Consider the following 23,036-nt stretch of genomic DNA (forward strand, 5'->3'; position numbering starts at 1 on the left):
GAAACGAAATCTTTTACGGCAATTGACGGCCTTTCTTTGGGATTTGTATTTCCATATCGTACTGAGGATCAATTATGTATGCAAATTTGTAAACGCCAGGCGTTTCACCATTCATGAGTGCAAAGTTTTCTTTTTCTCCAGTGGCACTGCATGGCATGGAGGAACTGCGTCTTCTTCGCGTGGTAATGTTTGCATTATTTTCATAAGTACTCAATAGAGATTTTGATGCAGAATGACAGATCTTGATTGAACATTCAGTCACCAATTCAAAGATATATGCGTTCTAGTGCAACTTACAACAAATTAATTTAAAATATATTGTGTGATACAGAAAAAAATGAAGCCTATCATTTATTGTGAAGCAACTTACTCAAAATTTGAATTTCAAAAGAAATATTTTATTATCTCAAACCAAACTCTTACATTTTTTTTCGTCCAAGTTCTTTTTATTTAAGTAGAGATCTGCATTTTCGAATCTTGATCAATCTTCCACCTCTATAGAATTGCTGTTTAATACCAAGAATACAAAAAGTTGATTGAAAAAATAACTTAGGACAAAAAACTATACAGTTGCTTCATATAGGTTACCTATATAAGGTGCGCCGATAGAAACCCGTCCTTTTTTCCAATAGGTGGTTCCAGTAGATATTTTTAGTCAAAATGGTTGCATCAAGAACGTTACAATGTGAGGTCATACAAATGAAACACAAATTTCTGCATTACTCGAGAATTAATCAAGCAAACGAAATAAAATTTGGCATATGGAGGTTTTAGGGTACAATAAATGATTCTATGTTGATTAGACACTCCACCCCTCTCTCTAAGGAGGAGCTGCAATACATACAAAACACAATTTTCTGCATTACTCGAGAATTAATCAAGCAAATCAAACCAAATTAGCCGTATAGAGCTTTTAGGGGGCACAGATCGTTTCTATGGTGAATCGACACTTCTCCTCCCTCTCTAAGGGGGGCTGCCAAACAAATGAAACACAAATTTCTGCATAAATCGAAAACTAATCATGCAAATGGAGCCGAATTTGGCATTTGAAGGTTCTAGGGGGCAAGAAACGTTTCTATGGTAGATAGACACTCCTCCCTCCTCTCTAAGGGGAGGCTACTATACAAATGAAACACAAAATTTCTGCATAACTCGAAAGCCAATCAATCAAATGGAGCCAAATTTAGCATGTGAAGGTTTTTGAGAAATGTTTATATGATGGTATGACACCCCTCTCTCCTCTAAAATGAAGAGGGGGTCCCGTAAAATAATACACATAATTGAACCAAACATATTCCAACCAAACATGGCAATTGATTTTTTTTAATGTGACAAAACGCACTCCTATATCATCTTCTGTATATATAAATAAAAATGGAACACCGTATGTGTTGATAAGAGCAAAACTCAAGAAAGGAATTATCCGATTTAGGGCTGTCTTTATTCTATCATATTTTCTGTATCAATCATTTATTCCATGTAACGGAGAACATGTTATTTGCAAGTGGTTGAAAAATCTCAAACGAGAATTGTGTCTGAAAATAATCTGATATTATAATGTCGAGTTTTGGTAGAAGTACTAGGAATTTAATAGTAAAAAGGAATTTTAGAGAGTAGATTAGAAAATCAATCAATATCAGTTCTGCGATTGGACATATGAACGTGCGCTTAGTAAAAAACGTGAATGTGATAACGAAAAATAAATTTTGGGCGGAACGAAGTTTGCCGGTTCAGCTAGTTATTCATAAAGATCCGAGTCAAACGCAATAGAAACTAATGGAATCATTGGACATAACTCGTTTGTGAGCTCAGAAAATAATCTATCGCTATTGAACGCATTGAACGAAAAACGAACGTCATATGAGCAAATACATGATAATATGATTTTGCTGCACGAAAACGCTCGACTACATGTGACTCAAGTCATTAAAGTCACTTCCTAGGAAACACTTAAATAGGACGTATTCCCACCCTTGCCATGTTCTCCAAATATTGCCTCTTCCAACTATAATTTATTCTGATCAATAGTGAACAATCTGGTTGAGCAACACTAGCATTCTTACGAAAAGAGAACGCTTGTGTGAATTTGATTTAGTGTATTTTGGTTTATTGGTGACTTTTTTGGATCGATCATTCAGTGTTCGCGAATTCGAGCTTTGTTTCCTGATGAAAAGTGGCGTCAATGTGCAATACATTTAAGCCTGCTGTGAATAAAATAATTTTCAGCGGTGGGAGCTGTGTTCTTCGGTTAAAAACTAAGGGTGAAAGTTTATTCCGCTGCGGTTCCTGTCGCCGCCCCAAGCACCACGCAACCATTTCGGTTCGGATTTTCTGTTGCCGTTCTGCAAAAGGTGCTGCACGGTATAATTTGTGGATTATTTCTTTGGAAATAATGGTTTTGAGTGGAAATGTAATTCTTCTAAGACATACTGAAAAGTTAGAGATACCTTTGCAGTAGTCCTACTTCTCTCCAGCTATATCCTCGACATTACCCACCCGTCTATTTTATTTCGCTCGTAAGGTACAGCATCCTAAATAAGGGTCCTAAATAGCCTTTTTTACTGATACGAAAAAATATTGATTGAAAAGAAAAATCAAGCTTTCGCACCCTCTGCTGAAGTGTCTGGTTGGAACCCTCCCACTTCGGTATTTTCTTTATATTGTGGTTATACAGGAAGAAACCTCAAAAAATGGATAAATATTTTTGATTTCATTAAAAACATTAAGTTTGTAATATACTCTAAGGCTCAAAAATTACATTTTATTAAGATCAATTACAAACATATAAAAAATGCACTCCCCGGGCCTCGATTGAAGAAAAATTATTCACCCATATTACGGAATCCGATAGGATTTGAAATTTGGATTTTTTTTTTGCATAATTTGTATTTTTTAAGTACGTTTATTCTGCCTGTAAATCCACTATTATCTTCGTTTTACACGAACAGAACACAGAATTCGATACCGTTTATGATGAATTGCGTGGCATTTTCATAACCCGGTTTGGTACGATCCATCCGTTTGTTAATACGTTTTCAACTGACCAGATTAGCAAATTTGTTCACGCGAGATTGCGACATCTCAAATAGTTCTTAATAAGCTTATGTTTCGATAAGCTTCTTTCATTTGACGCGACCGATACCATCGAAGAAACAGTTTCAGAAACAGCGCTGAGTTCGATAATGTTTCAAAGAAATTCCACTCCACGATCAAAGCGAACCCCACGAAACTTCACGGGAATTTCAGATGAGAACCTTCTCTGTTGTACTCCTGCAGCGATCACATGTCTTTGAATATCTCGGTACATATTTCTATCAGAAAAACTTACACCAAAACGTCATCGTAGAGTGATGGCAGCTTCCGAGCAAAATTCCGAGCGAATTGTTCCAGTTCTTGTTCACATGGTCACATTTATCACAAACAAACCTATGTTCCACCGATTGCCCGATAAGTTTGAAACATAGGAGACGATCCTCCGTCTGAACGTTAGCGATATATATTTCAATACAAAAATTTACCAAGCAAAATTTACCAGCTTCATTTTCGAAAAAAATATTCCAAAGCCATGTTCCTTTCCAAATGATCTGTTAGACTGAAAGAGCAACGAAGAGGAAAGAAAAGCAGACGACATGTTAATTATGCCTACATGAATGAATCAGCGAATTACTCCGCATCATTTCCAAATTTCCTCATTACAATTTTTCAAAAATACGTCGTAATTTTGTTGTTCTCTAATGTTGTATTGATTAAATCTTATTTATTATCAGGTGATTTCACAAAAGCCATAACCCGATTTGTTTGATGAATGTTGCATTCGGGTATATATCGCATTCGAGTATTTGTCACATTCGGGTAAACGTATTTCGGGTGTATGGTTTTCGGATTATTGTTACACAACCAAAAACAGTAGATGTGTTCGTGGGCAAAAAAAATAGAAGAGCGTCATCAAAAATTCTAAGTGACTTTTGAAACGCTGTAACTCCGTTATAGAGTAATGCATTCGTCGAAGCTATAACAGGATATAACACATTCAAATTTCCATTCCTATCGATTTGCTGCGCGATCATTATTTCATGAAATATTCTTAATTCTAAACTGTAATTTTCCGATCAATCGAGAACATCTCTGTAGTAGAAGGTTCTACTGGAACTTTCAATGAATCGAAAGGAATCAATCAGGTTAATTTGATTGTTATTGGCGAGGTTGGGAATATATTTTTAAAGTCTAGAGAAACCGAAAATGCTTGATTTTTTCTTACAATATTTCCGTCTACAACGCATACAAACACTAAACTATATATATATGTACGTTATAGCATGCAAATGCTGTATTTTTTATCTTCCTATCATCATTTATATCTACACCGTCCCGAAATCACTTAATTCGTAATCTCGATGTTTACTAGTCACTTTACCACTCAATCCTTTGCTAAATGTAGATCTATAGATATCAGTGCATGCTTCTTACTTTATTTTTTGTTTTCGTGAAATTCCTTAAGGGGGTGGTACACTATGGAAACTTGAAGAAATAAAAAATATATACATTTCTGGCCTGAAATGTTCTCTGGAATGTCTACTTTACTGTAGTGTATGTCCCAGGTTTGTCCGATGCTCTGTTCCAAAGTTAAAAGCCAATTAGTGGACCTAAGTCTTTGCGAAGGAGCGCGGATCCAAAACTGAAAACGCGTTTTTCTCGAAACTAAGTTTCGCAAACTGGTGGGAGTTCTACCTCCGGAACGGTCCTTCCGTTTTCTATGAAATAGTTTTTCCCAGATTCTCCACTAAATTTCCTGTCATCGTACGTTGGATTTTTTGATATTTTTAAGAACAAGATTTTGGTGAATGTGTTTGTCTCGATTTTTGAGAAAAAAACGCATTTTATTCTACAAAAAATGTCGCCATTTCGTCAAAAATGAACATTTTGAAAAAATCCTACGTACAGTGACAGAAAATATATCCAAGATTACGTAAAAAACTTATTGGTTGAAATCGGTCCACTAGGAAAAATCGTAGAAAAATCGTCAACAAACCGGTTACGCCTATTCAGGGGACAGTCTAATTGACCCCAATATATTTTTTGTTCATTGAGTAAAATATACCTAATAAAACTGTGATATCAGAATAATCATAGTAATTTATTTTTTGTACTACCCCCTTAAGATATATAAAAAATATTCTGTTGTTTTGTTCGTCTGTACTCGCTCCGAAAATCTAAAAGTTCGGCACCGGTGACGCTCTAACTATGACACAGTACACAATCCACTTCAAGGATTGTTGTTACGAGATGAAAAAGTTGAAAAATTTTGGAAGAAAAATAGAGAACTGGGAAAAATTGATTTCTCATTTGATTATAACGTATGCGTAGTGAGGCAAAAATGTTAATGAATTTCCAGATGGAATAAGCACAATTCTAAGATAAAGTGATGAGCGTAAATGAACTTTCTTGTATTAAATATGTATTCTATGTGATGGCAACACTTTTTTTCGAGTGTTTAAAAAATCCTGAACTAACGTTCTTATAATGATTTTGAATCCATTTATGTTTATTTGATTGGCGTTTGTAATCACAATCAGTAAAGCTCAAGATCAATCTTTGGAATTATGTCGTTTATATTCGAATGTGGATTGTTCCTCGTCTGGTCAACTATATATTACGCGTTCCCGTGTTGGTAGACAAGATAGGCAGATAGAATATTGTATACTCAAAAGTATTTCTAAATTAAACTTATATGAAATCTTTGCTATGCCAATGTGCCAAATCATGACAGGGTACAGCTAGTAAAATTTGAGATAAAATAAACTTAAAGAGAATAAAATTGAATTTATGCGCAATTCAGTTATTTCCTGTATTGTTTTAATAGAAAAGGAAAAATGTCCACGTGGACAACAGGGTGAGGGGTATGAAAATGTCCACGCTTGTCAACGGAAGGGAAGGGAATCGTGCTTTTTCTGTCCACGTGGTATGTGGACAGCCCCTGATTACTTCTAAGGAAGACCCAAATGGAGAATAATTCATAACACGCATCGACTCACACTGTGAGCTAACGAATTGTAGGCAAAAAGATTGTTCGTTGCGTTTTGGGGGAAGAAAAAGATGCTAGTGAAATCGAAATAACATACTCATTTAACGGGTGTTAAATAAAAAATGAGAATTTTTTCAATCACATATAATTTTGACGTGGGACTACGTCTAACCGGAGTATATGGGGGGTAAAATGAAAACCTAAACACAGAACATGCAGGAAAAAATGAAAGATTCCGAATGCTTATAACTCGAACATTTCTTACTGGATCGGAAAGATGTTTGCATCAACTGATAGGGAATATTTCTACGCATCTATCGCAATTAATAAAATGTTATTTTTCATTAGATAAACAATTGAATTACTGTAAAACGTTAAGCGTTATATAAACGTCCTAACTACCTCGCTTTGATTGGCCCGATTAACGGTTTCCCCAACACAGCCATCAAAATCAAGCAGCATTGGGGAAATCGGCATCGCAAATACATGAAAGTATGGGGACTTTTGTTCTCATCGAACTGTGTTCCCTAACACAGACTTCAAAACCAAGCAGCGTTGGAGAAATCGGTATTGCCAATACATGAAAGTCGGGGATATTTTTGTTCCGACTGAAATGTGTTTCCCTAACACGGACTTTAAATCTATGGAGCGTGGGGAAATTGGCGTGGGCATTTTTGTTGCGACTCGAATGTGTTTTCTTAACGTAGACTTGAAACCAATGGAGCGTTGGGAAACTGGCATTACAAATTCATGCAAGTCAGGAGTATTTTTGTTCGGGCTGGAATATATTTCCTTAACACAGACTTCAAATTCATGGAGCGTGGGGAAATTGGCATTGAAAATTTATGCAAGTCGGGGTTTTTTTTTTGTTCCGATTGAAATGTATTTCCCCAAAAGCCCCCGCAGACTGCAAGCTTTTGTTGGCCGATAGTTTGATTGGCCGACTTAATCAGTACAAATGTATATGCGCACACTTCACCGATTCAGTATCGGCAAACCGCATTCGAACTGTTTTGTCGGCAAACTATCGGTCGTCTGTTTAATCAGTACTGGCTAGCTTTGACCTGCGGCAATACGACGATTGTTTATTGATCGATAATTCAATTCGCTCTCAATTTTGGAATCCGACATACATGCCGTGCGAATCACTGAGAATGGGATGTACCCAATACTACCCAATTCTGTTTTTGATTTTCCTTCTCCGTTGTCAAACGATGATTAACCAATATGTGTTCGACGTACATATCAAAATCGAAACTTCAAGTTCAAAAAGTACGTACACTTGAGAGATGCAACCTTCAGAGGGAAATGTAAAATAAAATAATAGTTTGATAATTCTTCCGTTCACATATTTTGTCCTAGGCATCATACCAAACGTAAAAGAAATGTCATTAAATTTACTTATAACGAAGAACATAATCTATCACAATGCATGTATTGACCTTATATGGCATTTATTCAATCTTTTTACTCACAACCGAATATATTAAATTCGAAAATTGTTTCATTCAATCAAAAAGTCAATCAATACAAACAAATGATTGCTAAGCTTAGGTAGTCCCACGTCAACTTTGCGGTTATATCATAGATATAACCCACCCATTTTTTTTTTTTAATTTTTTTTCATAGATTTCAGTATTTTTTATTAATAACATAATGTATTTTCTTCAAAAAAATGTCAGTGAATGTTTGAGTAAGGGCCGTGGTCTGCTGTTCGACGCAACTTTGTCGCGATGCTCTCACAAGAACGTTGTACGGCACTTACGTCCATTTTCCGGATACAATTCCAGATTCTTGTAGTCAGTTGCTTCGTGTCCTTGGCCCTCCAATTGTTTTTATTCACTAGGGCACTGAGTGAGCCAAAGAAATTCTCTATTGGGCGGCACTGGGGCAAGTTTGTTGGGTTACGATCTTTCGGCACGAACGGTATCTTTTTCTCCTCAAGATACGCCAGTGTCTTCTTGGCGTAATGGGAAGACGCCTTGTCCGGCCAGAAGACGTACTTCCCATCCGCGTGATGCTCGTTCAGGAACGGCAGCAGGATTTTATCGAGGCACTATTCTCGATAGATTTGCTAGTTGATTGCCAGACCGCTCGGCTTAAATCAAGGCTTTGAAATGCCTCGGTCGGAAATGGCGATGTACAACATAACCTTTTTTTTCAAACTTGTGCTTGAACTTGTATTTTACTTCAGGCGGTGTGGATGACTTGTCGCTGGAGCGGTAATTATCATTTCCTGGAATATGCGTTTTGGACAGCGGAAAATAGCTTTCGTCGTCCAGAACGAAAGACGTCCCGCGGTATTTTTTGGTCATCCATCGACACTGTGATTCAACCGTCTCAATCTGCACCTCCGTGTACTCCGGCGACCTCGTCTTCTTCCTGCAGACGATTCCTTCCATCTTGAGGGTCCGATGGATCAATACGTGGGAGCAGACATATTTCCGACCGGCGTCACGCAGGCTGGTTGCGTCCTTGTTGTCAAACAGCTTCTTTAACGATGTCTTCCTCTGCTTCGTCATTATCGTCACCGGACGACCACTTCCGACCTTCCGCTCTACGTTCAGGGAACTCAGGATACGATATACCGTACTGACAGGTACATTTTCTTCCTTAAAATGTGCCACCGTGAACTTTTTTCCTTGCTGGAAATGCGTTTCGTAGAACCGTACAACGTTCTTGGGAGAGCATCGCGACAAAGTTGCGTCGAACAGCAGACCACGGCCCTTACTCAAACATTCACTGACATTTTTTTGAAGAAAATACATTATGTTATTAATAAAAAATACTGAAATCGATGAGAAAAAAATATTTTTTTTTATATGTGATTGAGAAAATCCTCATTTTTTATTTAACACCCGTTAATCATCAAATTATTTACTTTTTTGCTATATTCATTGTGTGTTTTCAGGCAAAAAAATGCTGAATAAATTTTCCTGTCTAATGGGATATAACATAAAATATATCGCAATAACGATTTTGCGTAATATGCATTTGAGATCCCTTAATGAATCGTGACATGCCTCATTTTCAATTTCGTAGAGTGACCTCCCAATATAGAAACCAAAGACGTAGTACTACGTCAGAACAGATAGCTAATATAAAAATCGAGAATTTACATTGGCTGAAAATCTAAACTATATCTTCCAACGATAGCGCCTTATGCACAACGTTTGATTGATCGCCTCACACGCGTGTTTTATTTACAATTCGTTAGCGGAAGCCTTTCTGCATCAAGGCCACATAAACATTTGTATGATCGATCAATCATCGTTCAACAGCATCCCACACAGCCCATTGTGAGTTCAATATTTACCGAACTGTAAATATGAATCCAATAACGATCATCGTCTATCGAAACATGCCGATCCGACCCAAAACTGTTGATTTCGCGAACACCAACATGTTCTAGCTTTCACCAGCCGATTTCCCACACTTTCGAACGTTTCGGCCAATGTCTGTTCGGCGGTCGTTATCCACATGGCGTCTATTAGATCCCTTTAATCTCACGGTTGGCTGCGTGAACGCGTCGTCATAGGGCACAATCTGATGCCGGGTTCGTTACCGTAATCTTAGAGAAACAATCACCACTATCATCAACACAAAACAAGAAACGACCGACTTTCCGCGATGGCGCGACGACCGTGACACAGGCCAGCTGCTGATGATCTCAAAAAACCAACAAAAGCTTGCAACGACTCTGCGCTGGGAGGGAAATTCGCTATATTAATAAAAATTTATTACTCACTTAACACCTACGGCGTGGCCTCTACCCGGTTTCGCGCTCGGAGACGACTCCAAGCAAACAACTTTTGTCGTGATCTGCCGGAATACATCATCTCCCTGCACTGAATGGATGCTGATAGATCGTGCAGAACGCTCATCGAAAATATGGACAAGCGTTGCGGTCAAATTAAGGAACGTTTTGTAATCGTTAAGTGTTCGGTAATTAAAATAACCGCAAGGGATCGGGACTGTTGGCTCGATTCGACATCTCCTCGATCTCCAATACTTTCCATCTTGGGTCAAGTGATCCGGAGGGAAACGAGACCAGAGTCTCATGTTATCCGACTTGCGTTGACTGATGTGAATGTGAAAGACCCGCGCGCATCTCCGTCAACGATGTAAAACGTCAACAAACAACCGCTAATTTCGCTGTTTGCCGATCTAATGGACTCGTTAGATTGGTGAAGCGTTGTAGATAAACACATGCATAACCACGCGACATCGATGATCGAAAAACCGGGCGCTGTCTGGCGGCGAGAAAGAGAAAACCGACGCGCCGCGCCGAATTGTTTCAACGACAAACGCCCGACGCTGCGGGTGACGCAAAGTCGTAAATAATAGGCCGAAGGCGTCTGTCCAAATAGAGCAACGCGCGGTCACCCGCTCACATTGGTGGGATGGATGTCTGCGCGTTAGTATTCTTCTTCTTCTCAATCGAACCCCGATCCCCGTTTCCGATCGTTGGCCGGATATTGTGACCAATTTTGTGGCAAGTGCGTAGTTTATGGGTACATATGTATCGCAAGCGAACGGCATCGATATCATTCCGTAGTTTATGACGCGAAACGCGAACGATCGAGCGCCTGCTGGCGCAGACAACGCTACACGATAATCCCAAAATACACATTTTGTTGCACAATTCAAGCTAAGGTAAACAGAGGGAAAAATAATTAATGGGGCTGTGGGCAAATGAAATCCGATTCGATGCTGTTTTCGGTGGGAGCAGGATGAAGCAATCTTTCGACCAAGAAAAAACAGCTTATCCCTTCGTAGGTGTTGAGGATTTTCGTATAAAAGATCGGATTGTTTCAGCAGTGATTTTTCGGTTTTCACTTTTTCAGGTATTATTGTAAATAATCACCAAATAAACATGACCGAGCTTTTCACAAAACATGAATGATTAATTGCACACAGAACTCTACAACATGTTACATTAGAAAAAAATGAAGAGGTAGTAAACATACGTTACTACAATGATAAAAAATAACCGAAATTTCGACTCAAAATCCTGAACTTGTCGGTTCGGTGTCGGCTTAATGGCAAACACCGGTGCGGTACTGTGTGATCAAAATATGATGAAAAAAAGATCTTGCATTTTCGAGGATGGGGAAGGTCAAACAAACTACACAAAAAGGTTAGTTAGTTGTTAGACAGTGCATTTAACATTAATCTGATGATAAATAACAGGAGAAGAAGGTCACAATATTTTGAAAAAAAGATTTGGAGTTATACTCTCACAAGGTAAACCATTTCAAAATAAGCTACTTGTAAACAGGAAAATGAGACTCCGATTTTTTGACGTAGGACTACGTCTAACCGGAAGATGATGGGAGTAAAATGAAAATTTGGGGACTGAACAAGTAGGAAAAAAATTAAAGAGTTCGAACGCTTATAACTCGAGTATTCCTTATTAGATCGCAAAGATGTTTGCATAAATTGATAGGAAATATTTCTACGCATCTATCACAATGAATAATCTTCTCATTTTTCGTGAGAAAAACAATTGAATAAATGGGAAATGTCAAGCATCAAGAATATCACGAATGAATGAAGACTTATTCGAAAGAATGTATCCAAAATCGACATCTACCAGTTCTGAAGTTACACAACAGTCCTACGATAATACAAATAATGTCGATTTGTGATTTGTCGATTTGATGTCCGGATACTTCATTGGACCATTATGAAGATAGAGTAATTCCAAATGAAATCGACAAATGACAAAACATGAGTATTTTTGATTCGAATGAAAGTGTGTACCGTAAAAGCGGCTAACTTTGATAGTGCGGGTAACATTGATAGCGCATGATGACCTGCAAATAACTACCTATCACATTATTCTCGTTATATTAATATAGCACATATGTTACCATTTCGTAAATGAGGTGATATTCTATGTATACAGCTATGATTTTGAGCTGTTTGCGTCGTTCATTTATCAAGAAAGTAAATAAACATTTTTACTGATTTTTGAGCTATCTTATACGCCATTAAAACAATCACATATTTCTCATATAATTAACCCAAGGGAGCTATAAAATCTATATATATAATATAGATTTTTTAATGTTGGTATACTGCTCCCAATATTTTCTCAAATATTCATTCATATAAATGTCAATATGTGCGTTAAATTTGCATTTTTCTAAGAAACATCTAATATTTCAAAAATCGGATCATGGTTTGTTCATTCAGGTTGCTCCACTGATAAGATCCAGACTACCTTCGACAGAATGAGCAAACTACCATACCCACGCATTGTTTGTAAACAATCCAACGAGTTCCTCCTGCGGTGCATATTCGTGATTTTTTAACAAAGTTATTATTCGTTTTCTGATAACTGTAGTGCCGTCTAAACCGTCTAAAATGTCGCGAGAGAATGAGAAAGAACCTATACAGACTACACACCCGAAAAGTTACAGGCAGCTGTAGCTGAAGTGCAGAAAAAAGGAGCATCTACACTGGTGGACATAAGTATTCGTCATGAATTAATTTATCGCATTTGTATTACATACACAAATAGTTTGTGATATAAACTCAACTGTGCAGGTGCAGTAGATTCTGTGAAGTGTACTCAGTAGAAGCAGTAGAAGTTTTCAATGATTTACCCTGCTTTAATAAATTTCAGGAAAGAAAAAGGCCGAGTTCCACATTTTTAATTGGACAGAAGTATTCGCCACGTTGAAAAAAATGTTAATTCATCGATCCCTAAAGATCTGGAAACACTGTTAATGAATGAACCTGACACATTTAATCACTTTTGTATATTTTTAATAAAAATCGGCTGCGTTCGTATAATTTTTATTCCGTGGTAACAAAATGGGCAGGAAATGTAAGGAAACTACGATGGAGAAAAGGAAAATTGTTTTGAATTTGTTCAAAATGAATAACACAGTTTCCGAAATAGCTAGGAGTGTTGGTATGCCAAGAACAACGGTACAGGATATTATCAATCGTTATAAGAACAGCGATAACTTCGACAAAAAACCTAGGACGGGAAGTCCTTGCAAGTTAACGGATAGAGAAAAGCGAAAAATAATACAAATTATTGAGAAAGAACTGAAAACATCTTCGTCTAAAGTGCGAGGAGAGCTGCTGGAGTTCAGTGGGCAAGATGTTTTTTTCCAGAACGGTGCGCAAAGTGTTGAATAATGCCCAATATAAAGCCCGTGTTTGTCGTAAGAAGCCTCTTATTAGCAAGGTAAATCAGACTAAAAGGTTGAACTTTGCGAAAGATTACCAAAATCACCCGATTAGTTTCTGGAACAATGTGTTGTTTTCCGATGAGAGCAAATTCAATGTTTACAAATCAGATGGAAGGGTATTGGTATGGCGAAAACCGGATACTGAGCTGCAGAAGAAAAATGTTCAAGCTATCGTGAAAAAGGAGGTGCCTCAGTCATGGTCTGGGGTTGTATGGCAGCATCCGTTGTCGGGGAATTGGTATATGTAGATGGTATCATGAAAAAGGAGCAATATTCAAATGTTTTGAAAGAAAATATGAAGAAAAGTGCTGAAAAGTTGGGTATAGAGAGCAATTTCTACTTCTAACAAGACAACGACCCTAAACATACTGCGGAAGCGGTATGCCTCTGGCTGCTATATAATACACCCTATCAGCACAAAACGCAACCCCAATCACCGGATATGAATCCCATAGAGCATTTGTGGGATGTTCTAGATCGACGTGTACGGGAACATCATGTAACATCACAAAAGCAGCTGAAACATATTTTTCGTGAAGAATGGTATAAGAACGAGCCTAAAGTATGCGAGAAGCTGGTACACTCAATGACGAATCGATTGATAGAGGTCATTGCACAGAAAGGATTAAACACAAGATATTAAATGTCTAGATAATTTGTTCAGAAATGTTTTTTTGGAGAAATGTTCTAAGTGCCGAATACTTTTGTCCAGCTGAATTTGAAGATAAAGTTATGATTTTTGTAAAATAAGCTAATTGTTTTCATTGTTTTGATTTCCCAATAAAGCAAATTTATAATAAGACTATATTGTTTCACTTGAATAACCTTCGGAAGTGGATTGGAATAATATCGCTTAGTAAAAAAACATTCGTGGTAGATTCATGCATATGCCGAATATTTCTGTCCATCAGTGTATATACGCGGCTTCATGGAGCTTCGGCATACCGTACGGTACGTTGTACCATAAGGTGCACGGACTACATGACAAGAAACCAGGTTCCCCTAACGTTCTAACCGATGCACAAGAAAAGGATCTTGCTGATACCGTTCGTGTGGCCGGAATCTGGGGATTCCCTCTGACTGCGGGTTTCATTAAGAAGCTCGTCGAGCAATTCCTCGATCACAACATAATGAACACCAAACTGAAGAACAATTCTCCCGGAAAAGATTGGGTTAACTCATTCCTAAAACGGCACAACTTAGTATCGCGCTTGTCCCAGAACATCAAACGAAGTCGTGCCAAAATTGATCCACGAACGATCAATGTATTCACTCCTTTGACAATCTGGCGACAACCGTGGATGATGTTCCGTCAGAAAACATGATAAATTACGACGAAACCAACTTTAGCGATGATCCGAGATCGACAAAAGTCGTAGTGCAAAGAGGACAAAAACACGTCGACAGGGTTATGGACCATTCCAAATCTTCATTTTGAGGGGGAGTCGATCTGGCGTAGTGGTAACATCCATGCCTCTCACGCTAAAGGTCACGAGTTCAATTCTCACTCCCTACATTCTTCCAAAAATGGAAGTAAAAAGTGACGAACCAGCCAAATGAGTTGAAATCTTCATTTTCTGTGATGTTTGCGGGAGCAGGCAATAGAAAAGTGCTACCATACGTTGTTTATGCAGCTCTCCACCTGTATCCAACGTGGACCGAGGGAGAACCAAAAGGTTGTAGATACAACCGCACAAAAACTGGTAATATGTGTAGAATTGGTAGAAATTTCTTTTTTTCTAATTTTAATTCATTTCTAGGCTGGTTCGACTCTGTTGTGTTCGAGGACTGGTTCTTCACGGTAGCACTAGCATACTTCAAGGGACTTCGCAACGACAAAAAACGTATCATCATCGGCGACAATGTTGCTTCACACCTGTGCTTCCGGGTTCTACAAAGTTGCATTGCCAACAACATCAGCTTCGTTCTGCTGCCGCCTAACTCTACACACCTATGCCAGCCCCTTGATGTAGTCCGTTGATTTTGGACCGTTGAAAAAGGCATGGAGAGATACATTGAGCGACTGGAAGAAAAAGAACAAAGGATGTGTTCCTAAACACATCTTACCTCGACTTTTGAAGAAGGCTTTGGAGAAAATTCAGGCAAACAGCGCAAAGAATATGAAAGCTGGGTTTAAAGCATCTGGAATTCATCCATTGAACAAAAATGCAGTCCTCAAGAATCTTCTTAGCAGCGGAGATGAGTCTAATACTGGAGAAACTGCAGCTAACTCATCCTTCTCAGAACAGCTAGTGAATATGCTGAAAGAAGAGCGGTTCGGAAAAGCTGAGGAGCGAACCATTCCTCGCAAGCGTCGATTGATTGATGTTCAGCCAGGTTCCAGTATCAGCGGAGAGCAAGTTCAGCAGTTGGTGGCCAAAAAAACAGAAAGTTGAAACTGCACCCGAAGTCGAAGATGATGCCCATGCTAATGAAGTGCGCCACCCGAATGCTAAAGGCAAAGCAAAAACCAAATCTACCAGCAAAGTGCCGAAGCTTGCAACTCGTCCGTTGAAAGATCTAACGAACAGGAAGGAATAAGGAACCGTCTCTCTGCAACCTCGAACGGATTGAAAATCAAATAAATGTTTCATAGTCGAATCAGGCTGCCAAAAATATCAAGAAGCGTCGTAACAAATTAACAGGATCACGCAAAACCTGAATATGTTTGATTTAATTACTATACCTACCATAAATTCTTCAAGAAATACTCTTTTAAACTAAACGTTGAACTTGCTTTTTGTAAACTTCTTTTTGTTTCTAATTTGTTCAATAAAAATTAGAGCAATGCTCGTTTCTTTATATTTGGTGTTTTACTTGAACCATTTCCACCTCATCCTGAACTGCCCACGTGGAATGTAGACGTCTCCTTAGGAAAAGCCTGCCTACTTCTATACAAATTTTCGGTTTATGAGAGAGAAGGAAATTGGCAAATGTCTGTCAAATAGTGGAGAAAACCTAAAATCACAAAATAAAACAAGTCCACGTGGATTACGGATGACCCCTTGGACTGTCAGAAATATTTGGGACTGTTCATACTTTACGTAAAGGACCACATCCCACGTGACCAGTCAAGTGGGAAAGAGGAGTTTGCAAATGTCCACAATTCATAAAAAAGTGTTTTATGATATAACTAGAAGACTGTCGAAAAAAGGGAGAGGAATTCAAAGTCTTCTAACCACGTGGAATGTGGATGACCACCTTGGGATCACCCACGAAAAATATGTCCACATGATTTATGAACAGCCCTTTTATAAAACTTTACCTCAATATAATCTATCGTAATAAAAATAGTGATTTTTTCTAATATTTTCCTTTATTATTTCAGCATTATCAAAGTTACCCGAAAACAGAAAACTGACCATTGATTACAAAACAAAATCAATAGCAAACTTGAAACAATACGGATGGGTTTTGTTGTTGTACATGCATTCTATAATATCCAGTACTTGTTTTAAAAATTTAAAAAGTGGGGAAACCCGTTCAAGAGATGTACATTTAGATAATGATTAAAAAAGCTATCAAAGATAGCCGCTTTTACGGTATTCCGTTTGAGTTAGAGGAAATATGAGTTTTCCACAGCAATTGGGAATTTTTTGACTCAAGCGTAACTTTTGAAAAGGGCGTATCGATTTGAGTAAGAGAAATCTTCGATAATTTATATCTCAAAAACTATGAGTCGTACCGAAATAGTGTCTTAGAAAGAGTTATAGAGTATCGATGGTTGAATATGAAAAAATGTACACTGAGAAAAAAAATTAGTACTCTTCTTTTTATTTACAAAATAAAAATTCAATTTGCAATATCCAAAATACATATTTTTTTTTTTTTTACATGCAAAATAGAAGTCATGCAGAAAGTTTAGATAATGGGCCCAAGATGGTAAAACTATTTTTGACGAACTTTGTGGAACATCGAATTTTTAGGAATTTTCGAAACTCCGAATTTTTGTATGTTAACAATCATTTTTAGCCACAAATTATGAATCCTGATGAGATTTAAAACAAAAAAGGTTATTATCAATCTCCTTCTAAATGTAGCCATTCTCGAAATATATAAAAAAAATATTTCGAATTTATTGTCTTTTTTTTAGTAAATAATCCCTTCTAATATGTTTGTCGTGTTATACCGTCATGTTCATGAAATTTTATGAATTTGCTTATAATTTCCAACAACTTTTCTAAATACATCATCATGGTTCATTTTTTGACTCAAGCGTAACTTTTGAAAAGGGCGTATCGATTTGAGTAAGAGAAATCTTTGATAAATTATATCTCAAAAAATATGAGTCGTACCGAAATAGTGTGTTAGAAAGAGTTATAGAATATTGTTGGCTTAATTTGAAAAAAATATACACTGAGAAGAAAAATTAGTACTCTTTTTTTTATTTACAAAATAAAATTATAATTTGCGATATCAAAAAAATATGTATTTTTTTATATTTTTTTCAATTTTTTCATATAAAATAGAAGTTATGTAGAAAATTTAAAAGATGGGCCCAAGATGGTAAAACTATTTTTTACGAAATTTATGGAACATCGATTTTTTAGGAATTTTCGAGCCGATTCTGATGTTGTACAAAATCTTATAGGTGTTGTTAAAATGCCAAAGTATGAGCATAAGGTTGTCCAGCGGAATCGAAAAAAAATAAAAATGACAACACTTCGTTTACTCGTTTCATAAAATATGCTGAGCAATGGGATCAAAAGATGAATCTTGTCGAATAATTTTATGTGATTCAATTTAATCGATGATGATTTCTTCAGTGTTTTCTCGAATGGAAATGAAATTAATATTTCACAATCAGATCGGAGTTAGTTGATGAAATGGATCAAAACAGCACTTTTAGAATACCGGTTAAAAAATTAGCATTTTCACTTGTTCGTCCACTCCAAACTTATTGCCGTTCAGAGTTCTGATTCGACCTGAAGAAATACCCACACGAACCAAGATCTTTTCGTCTCTCGCGGATTTGTCATAGACCTTCCACGCCAACGTTCGCCACATTTGCGCGCCATGGCGTCATCATGAACAGTAAGCAACCCGAACAACTTTGACAATGCTCTTGAACAGAATATCAATAAACACGAATACTAACCAGCTTCGCTGCTGCTCCTGATGCAAAACCACGCTGAACCCAAACATCGAGTTGGGGGATCCTTCGTGTAGGACATAGTTCACGGTATCCACGTTGAATGCCTCCACGGACAGGTTCAGTTGGCCACAGGCCAACCACGTTATCGCCACCAGCAGGAACAGGTGCATATTGGCAATGCCGCGACTTCTACCCCCGTTAATTCTGTCGCTTCCACCATCACTTCTCCTTGGACCAGGGTCGTTTCCTGCCATTTTTTTTTCTTCCACTGCTGCTGCTGCTACTGAAGGCGAGAGAAAAATACAAATCAACGTTTGATCATTCCACGCTCTCGGCTCTGTGCATCAGACTCGATTCTCACACTTTCGATATATTCTCGCCGGATCGAGGATCGGGGATCGTGTCGTTACGCCGCGATTTGACGCGAAATCGGAAAAAATAACACAAATTTAAGCTCTCGCACCTCGCGTGCGCCGCCAAATTTCGTGGTGGGCTTGGCGCGCACAAACACAAATAAAACACGCGATCGCGCACTGTCACCTCTTCGCACAACACACCCAGCAAAATGCTGATTTACATTTTTCTCGCCTCCGCTAGGAAACGGCTATTTGATTGGCACATCACTTTCATATCTTCACGCCGGGATTAATTATAAAACACTGACACTGGACGCTGATCTGTTGTTGCTTTCTATTCAGAAAATAATGGATTACGAATCACCAAACACTCTTATCTGAAGCCTTCCTCACGGTAGTGACCACAAGGGAGGGAAGAACATGAATCATATTTATGCCCCCTTCAAAGCGAAGAGCAATTGTTCGGTTCAAATGTCACTTCCTGATCGACCGGATCGATTCTCGTTGGTACTTCGAGTGCCACACTACCGGCTTAGAGAGGGAGACCCAACTTATCGCTTCTGATTGGCTGCCTTCTTTTTTTGGTTTTCTTTGAACATGAAGAAATTTTGTCCCGATAACATGTGTACTTAGTAGATAGTCAGTTAATTTATTAGATGGTAGCATTTCCACTGCTATGATGCGTTGTTTTGAGTGAGTGGAGCCAACAAAGATAGGCGGGTAACCTGTTTGTTTTCATTACGTGGCCTGGTTCTGTTTTGGTGGGAAGGAACGCGAACGGTAATTAAGTGCCAGGAAACAAAACTTTGCAACACGTTGTCACCAGAGATGCCAGATCTATGGAAATGTTCAACGGTAACGTTTCATTTTTACATAAATGCGGATGAAAAAAATCTACTGAGCTTAATACACTATTTTGTTTTTTGTTCTCAGTAGAGGAAATGGGGGAAATTTGGACTCCCTAAGCAAATCGTCTAATATTTCCAAACCAATACGATCTAAATAAAAAATGTCACATCGTACACTGCTCGACACTTGTTTTCTCTCAATCAATAATGTTTAATCATTATATCAAGCTTCAAATCACCAAATGTTTCATAAAATCAATGAGATGATTTTTGGACATTTAAAGTGATTTGGTCCAATGTGTGTTTCATCGAAAAAAAACATACTTATGTTTATATAAAGTACTAGTTGACCCGGCAAACTTCGTCCCGCCCAATCGCAAAATTGTTCATTGATTGAACTTCTAATCTACCCTTTAAAATTACCATTTACTATGAAATTCCTAGTACTTCTATCAAAACTCGTTATTATAATATCATATTTTTGTCAGACACAATTCTCGTTCAAGATTTTTCAACAAAATAACATGTTTCTCTGTTACATGAAATAAATGTTTGATAAAGAAAATATGATAGAATAAAGACAGCCCTAAATCGGACAATTGCTTTCTCGAGTTTTGCTGTTATCAACACATTCGGCGATCCATCTTTATTTATATAAATAGAAGAAGATATATAAGTGCGTTTCATCACATTAAAATCCATTTCCATTTTCGAACGAAGATCAATCTCGTTAGCGCAAACATCAAATGGACTAAAAACGTTTGTCAATATGTAATTGTAGAACATATGTGAATTGATTTTTTCCTATTTTCAGAGCTTTCCGAAAGTTTTTAATTGTCATGTTTGGTTAGAATATGTTTGGTTGAAATATGTGTATTATTTCTTTGGGACCCCCACATCATTCCAGAGAACTTTTTTTTTTCATACCATCATAGAAAAATTTCTCGTACATAAAAACCCTCACATCCCAAATTTGGCTCCATTTGCTTGATCAGTTCTCGAGTTATGCAGAAGTTTGTGTTCCATTTGTATGGCAGTCCCCATGTCCTTAGAGAGGGGGTAGGTGTGTCAAATCACCATAGAAACATTTATTGTTTCCTAAAACCTCCATATGCCAAATTCGGTTCCTTTTGCTCGTTTATGCTCTTGAGTTATCTAAAAATTTGTGTTTCATTTGTGTGCCAGCCCCCCACTTAGAAGAGAAGGGGATATGTTTCGTGCCCCCTAAAACCTCCACATGCCAAATTTGGCTCCATTTGCTTGATTAGTTTTCGAGTTATGCAAAAATTTACGTTTCATTTGTATGGCAGCCCCCTATTAGAGAGAGGGGAGGGGTCTCGAAGTATCATAAAATTAATAAGATTAGTTCAGTAGTTTCTGAGTCCATAAGAATCAGACAGACAGACAGAAATCCATTTTTATATACAGCCATTCCATGCTAAACCAATATAGTGGTTCTCAGATATTCGTGAAAATTGATAGTTTTGTTCCTATCGCAAAATATAAGATCCGTATTTTTTTATTTTTTTCATTAGGGTGACCATTTCCATTTTAAGGTTGTCCGAAAAATCAACTTTTTCCTCTTTTTTCCAAAAATGACTTATTTCAAAAATTCATAACTTTTGAACTACTACACCGATTCAGATGATCGACATATCAAATTAAAGCCAATCACCAATCACCTTTTTTAGAAAAAATCCTACAGTTGCAGAAAATTTGAATTCTGCTCTTGTTATTATTGATTGTATTCGTATTGTATTTATTGTCTTCATAGTATCGGGACCAAAGACGCTATATATTTTTTATATTTTTTCTGGAAAGCTATGGATTTTTCACATAACATATGTCAAAACCAGAGAGTCGTTTTTTTTCGTTTTTGAATTATGATTTTTCAAAGTTAACCGATGGTCCGAAAAATCATTTTTCCCCATTTTTTCCATTACAAAAAATCATAACTCTTGATCTACTGGACCGATTCAGATGATCGACAAATCAATTTAAAGGCAATTAGCTTGTTTGTTGATACGTCGATCATCTGAATCAGTCCAGTAGTTCAAAAGTAATAAATTTATGAATAATTAATTATAAATAAAAAGTCATTTTTGAGAAAATAGTGAAAAATGATTTTTTGGACCATCCGTTAGCTTTGAAAAATCATAACTCAAAAACTAAAAAAACGCTTCCCTGGTTTCGAGATGTGTTATTTGAAAAATCCTCAGCTTTCCAGGAAAAATATGAAAAAATATAGCGCCTTTGGTCCCGTGAGCATGGAAACTATAAAAAATACAATCAATAATAACGGAAACATAATTCAAAGTTTCTGCAACTGCAGTATTTTTCCAAAAGGACCAGCTAATTGGCTTTAATTTAATATGTCGAACATCTGAATTGGTCTAGTGGTTCAAAAGTTATGAATTTTAAAAAAATCATTTTTGGCAAAAATGCGAAAAAATGGATTTTTTGGACCACCCTAAAATGGAAATGGTCACTCTAACAAAAAAATTAAAAAAATACTGGTCTAATAATTTTCCATAAAGAACAGAACTACCACTTTTGACGAAAATCTGAGAACCACTATATCGGTTTGGCATGGAATTGCTGTATATATAGATTAGGGATAATTTTACAATCAGTAATAGTGTTCTGGGATCGATATCAGGTGTCTTGGCCAGATTCGAGACCAGAAAAATTGAATTGAAACCATTTCGAATTCTGCATGAATCTTTTCACTGTTGTTCGAGCATTATCAAACACTTTCGATGCTTGGTAAAAAAACCGTCTTTGATGGTCTGTGTTGCTCTTTCAAGCTCCTCCTTCTTCCGACGTTGTTTGTCCATCCTTTTTTTGTAATTTCGCCACATCTGGAACAGAAACGTGTCCATGTCACCCCACACAACATGCAAAAATTAAAATGCAATTAATTTTATTCATTTTTATCAAACATACAGTTTCGCTGCATCAAATTGTTCCTCCTCTGTAGGCGAACAGAACATGACTGCACAATACACGAAAATTTGTTTAATCAGCGGAAAAAACCTTCATATTTTCTGACAATCAAAGTGCTTGCTGTGTTCATGCTACCGTTTCCCTCTACTTGTGAAGTTTTACCAAAGTTTTTTACGTTAGCTACATACGGTTCAACAATAGAGAAAGATGATATTATACAAAATCCAAGTTGAGCCGTACTTTTTGAAATAAAAGGGTGGTTAAAATCACCCCGTATGACCAAATCACCTCGTGTTACCCTCTATGTTCTCTTTTTTAGTGTAGCATCAATTTTTGTCATTCTATATTATGTCTTCTTGTACTTGGGCGCCAAATTACAAATTACAAACTGTGCGTATCTGTAATATTGCTATTGTGTATTATTAGCGTTACTGGTATTTATTTGAAGAAAAAGATATAATTGAATGAAAAAACCCCAGAATATATTTTTCTTTTATTTCATTCTTCAGTTTTAATAGTCATTCAAATTAGCCACCTCTTTGATTCTCGGTCTGTCAG

At 37.2% G+C, this 23,036-nt stretch overlaps 1 protein-coding gene across 10 annotated transcripts in view; it reads right to left on the reverse strand.

Annotated features, from left to right (window-relative positions):
- LOC129761983 (integrin alpha-PS2) overlaps positions 1 to 23,036 on the reverse strand; it is a 207,222-nt gene that overhangs the window by 176,785 nt on the left and 7,401 nt on the right. For 5 of the 10 annotated variants that reach the window (XM_055759871.1, XM_055759880.1, XM_055759870.1 and 2 more), the window contains exons 2-3: positions 18,690 to 19,018; positions 18,332 to 18,611 (exon numbers count right to left, since the gene is read on the reverse strand). In XM_055759871.1, coding sequence (XP_055615846.1) covers positions 18,332 to 18,582 — 251 coding nt within the window. In that variant the 5' untranslated portion in view covers positions 18,583 to 18,611; positions 18,690 to 19,018. Of the gene's footprint in view, positions 1 to 18,331; positions 18,612 to 18,689; positions 19,069 to 23,036 lie in introns of all 10 variants that reach the window. The other 5 variants (XM_055759872.1, XM_055759873.1, XM_055759879.1 and 2 more) reach the window with 3 other exon arrangements.

The sequence above is a fragment of the Toxorhynchites rutilus genome, chromosome 1 (genome assembly GCF_029784135.1).
Source record: "Toxorhynchites rutilus septentrionalis strain SRP chromosome 1, ASM2978413v1, whole genome shotgun sequence".
Classification (NCBI taxonomy): domain Eukaryota; kingdom Metazoa; phylum Arthropoda; class Insecta; order Diptera; family Culicidae; genus Toxorhynchites; species Toxorhynchites rutilus.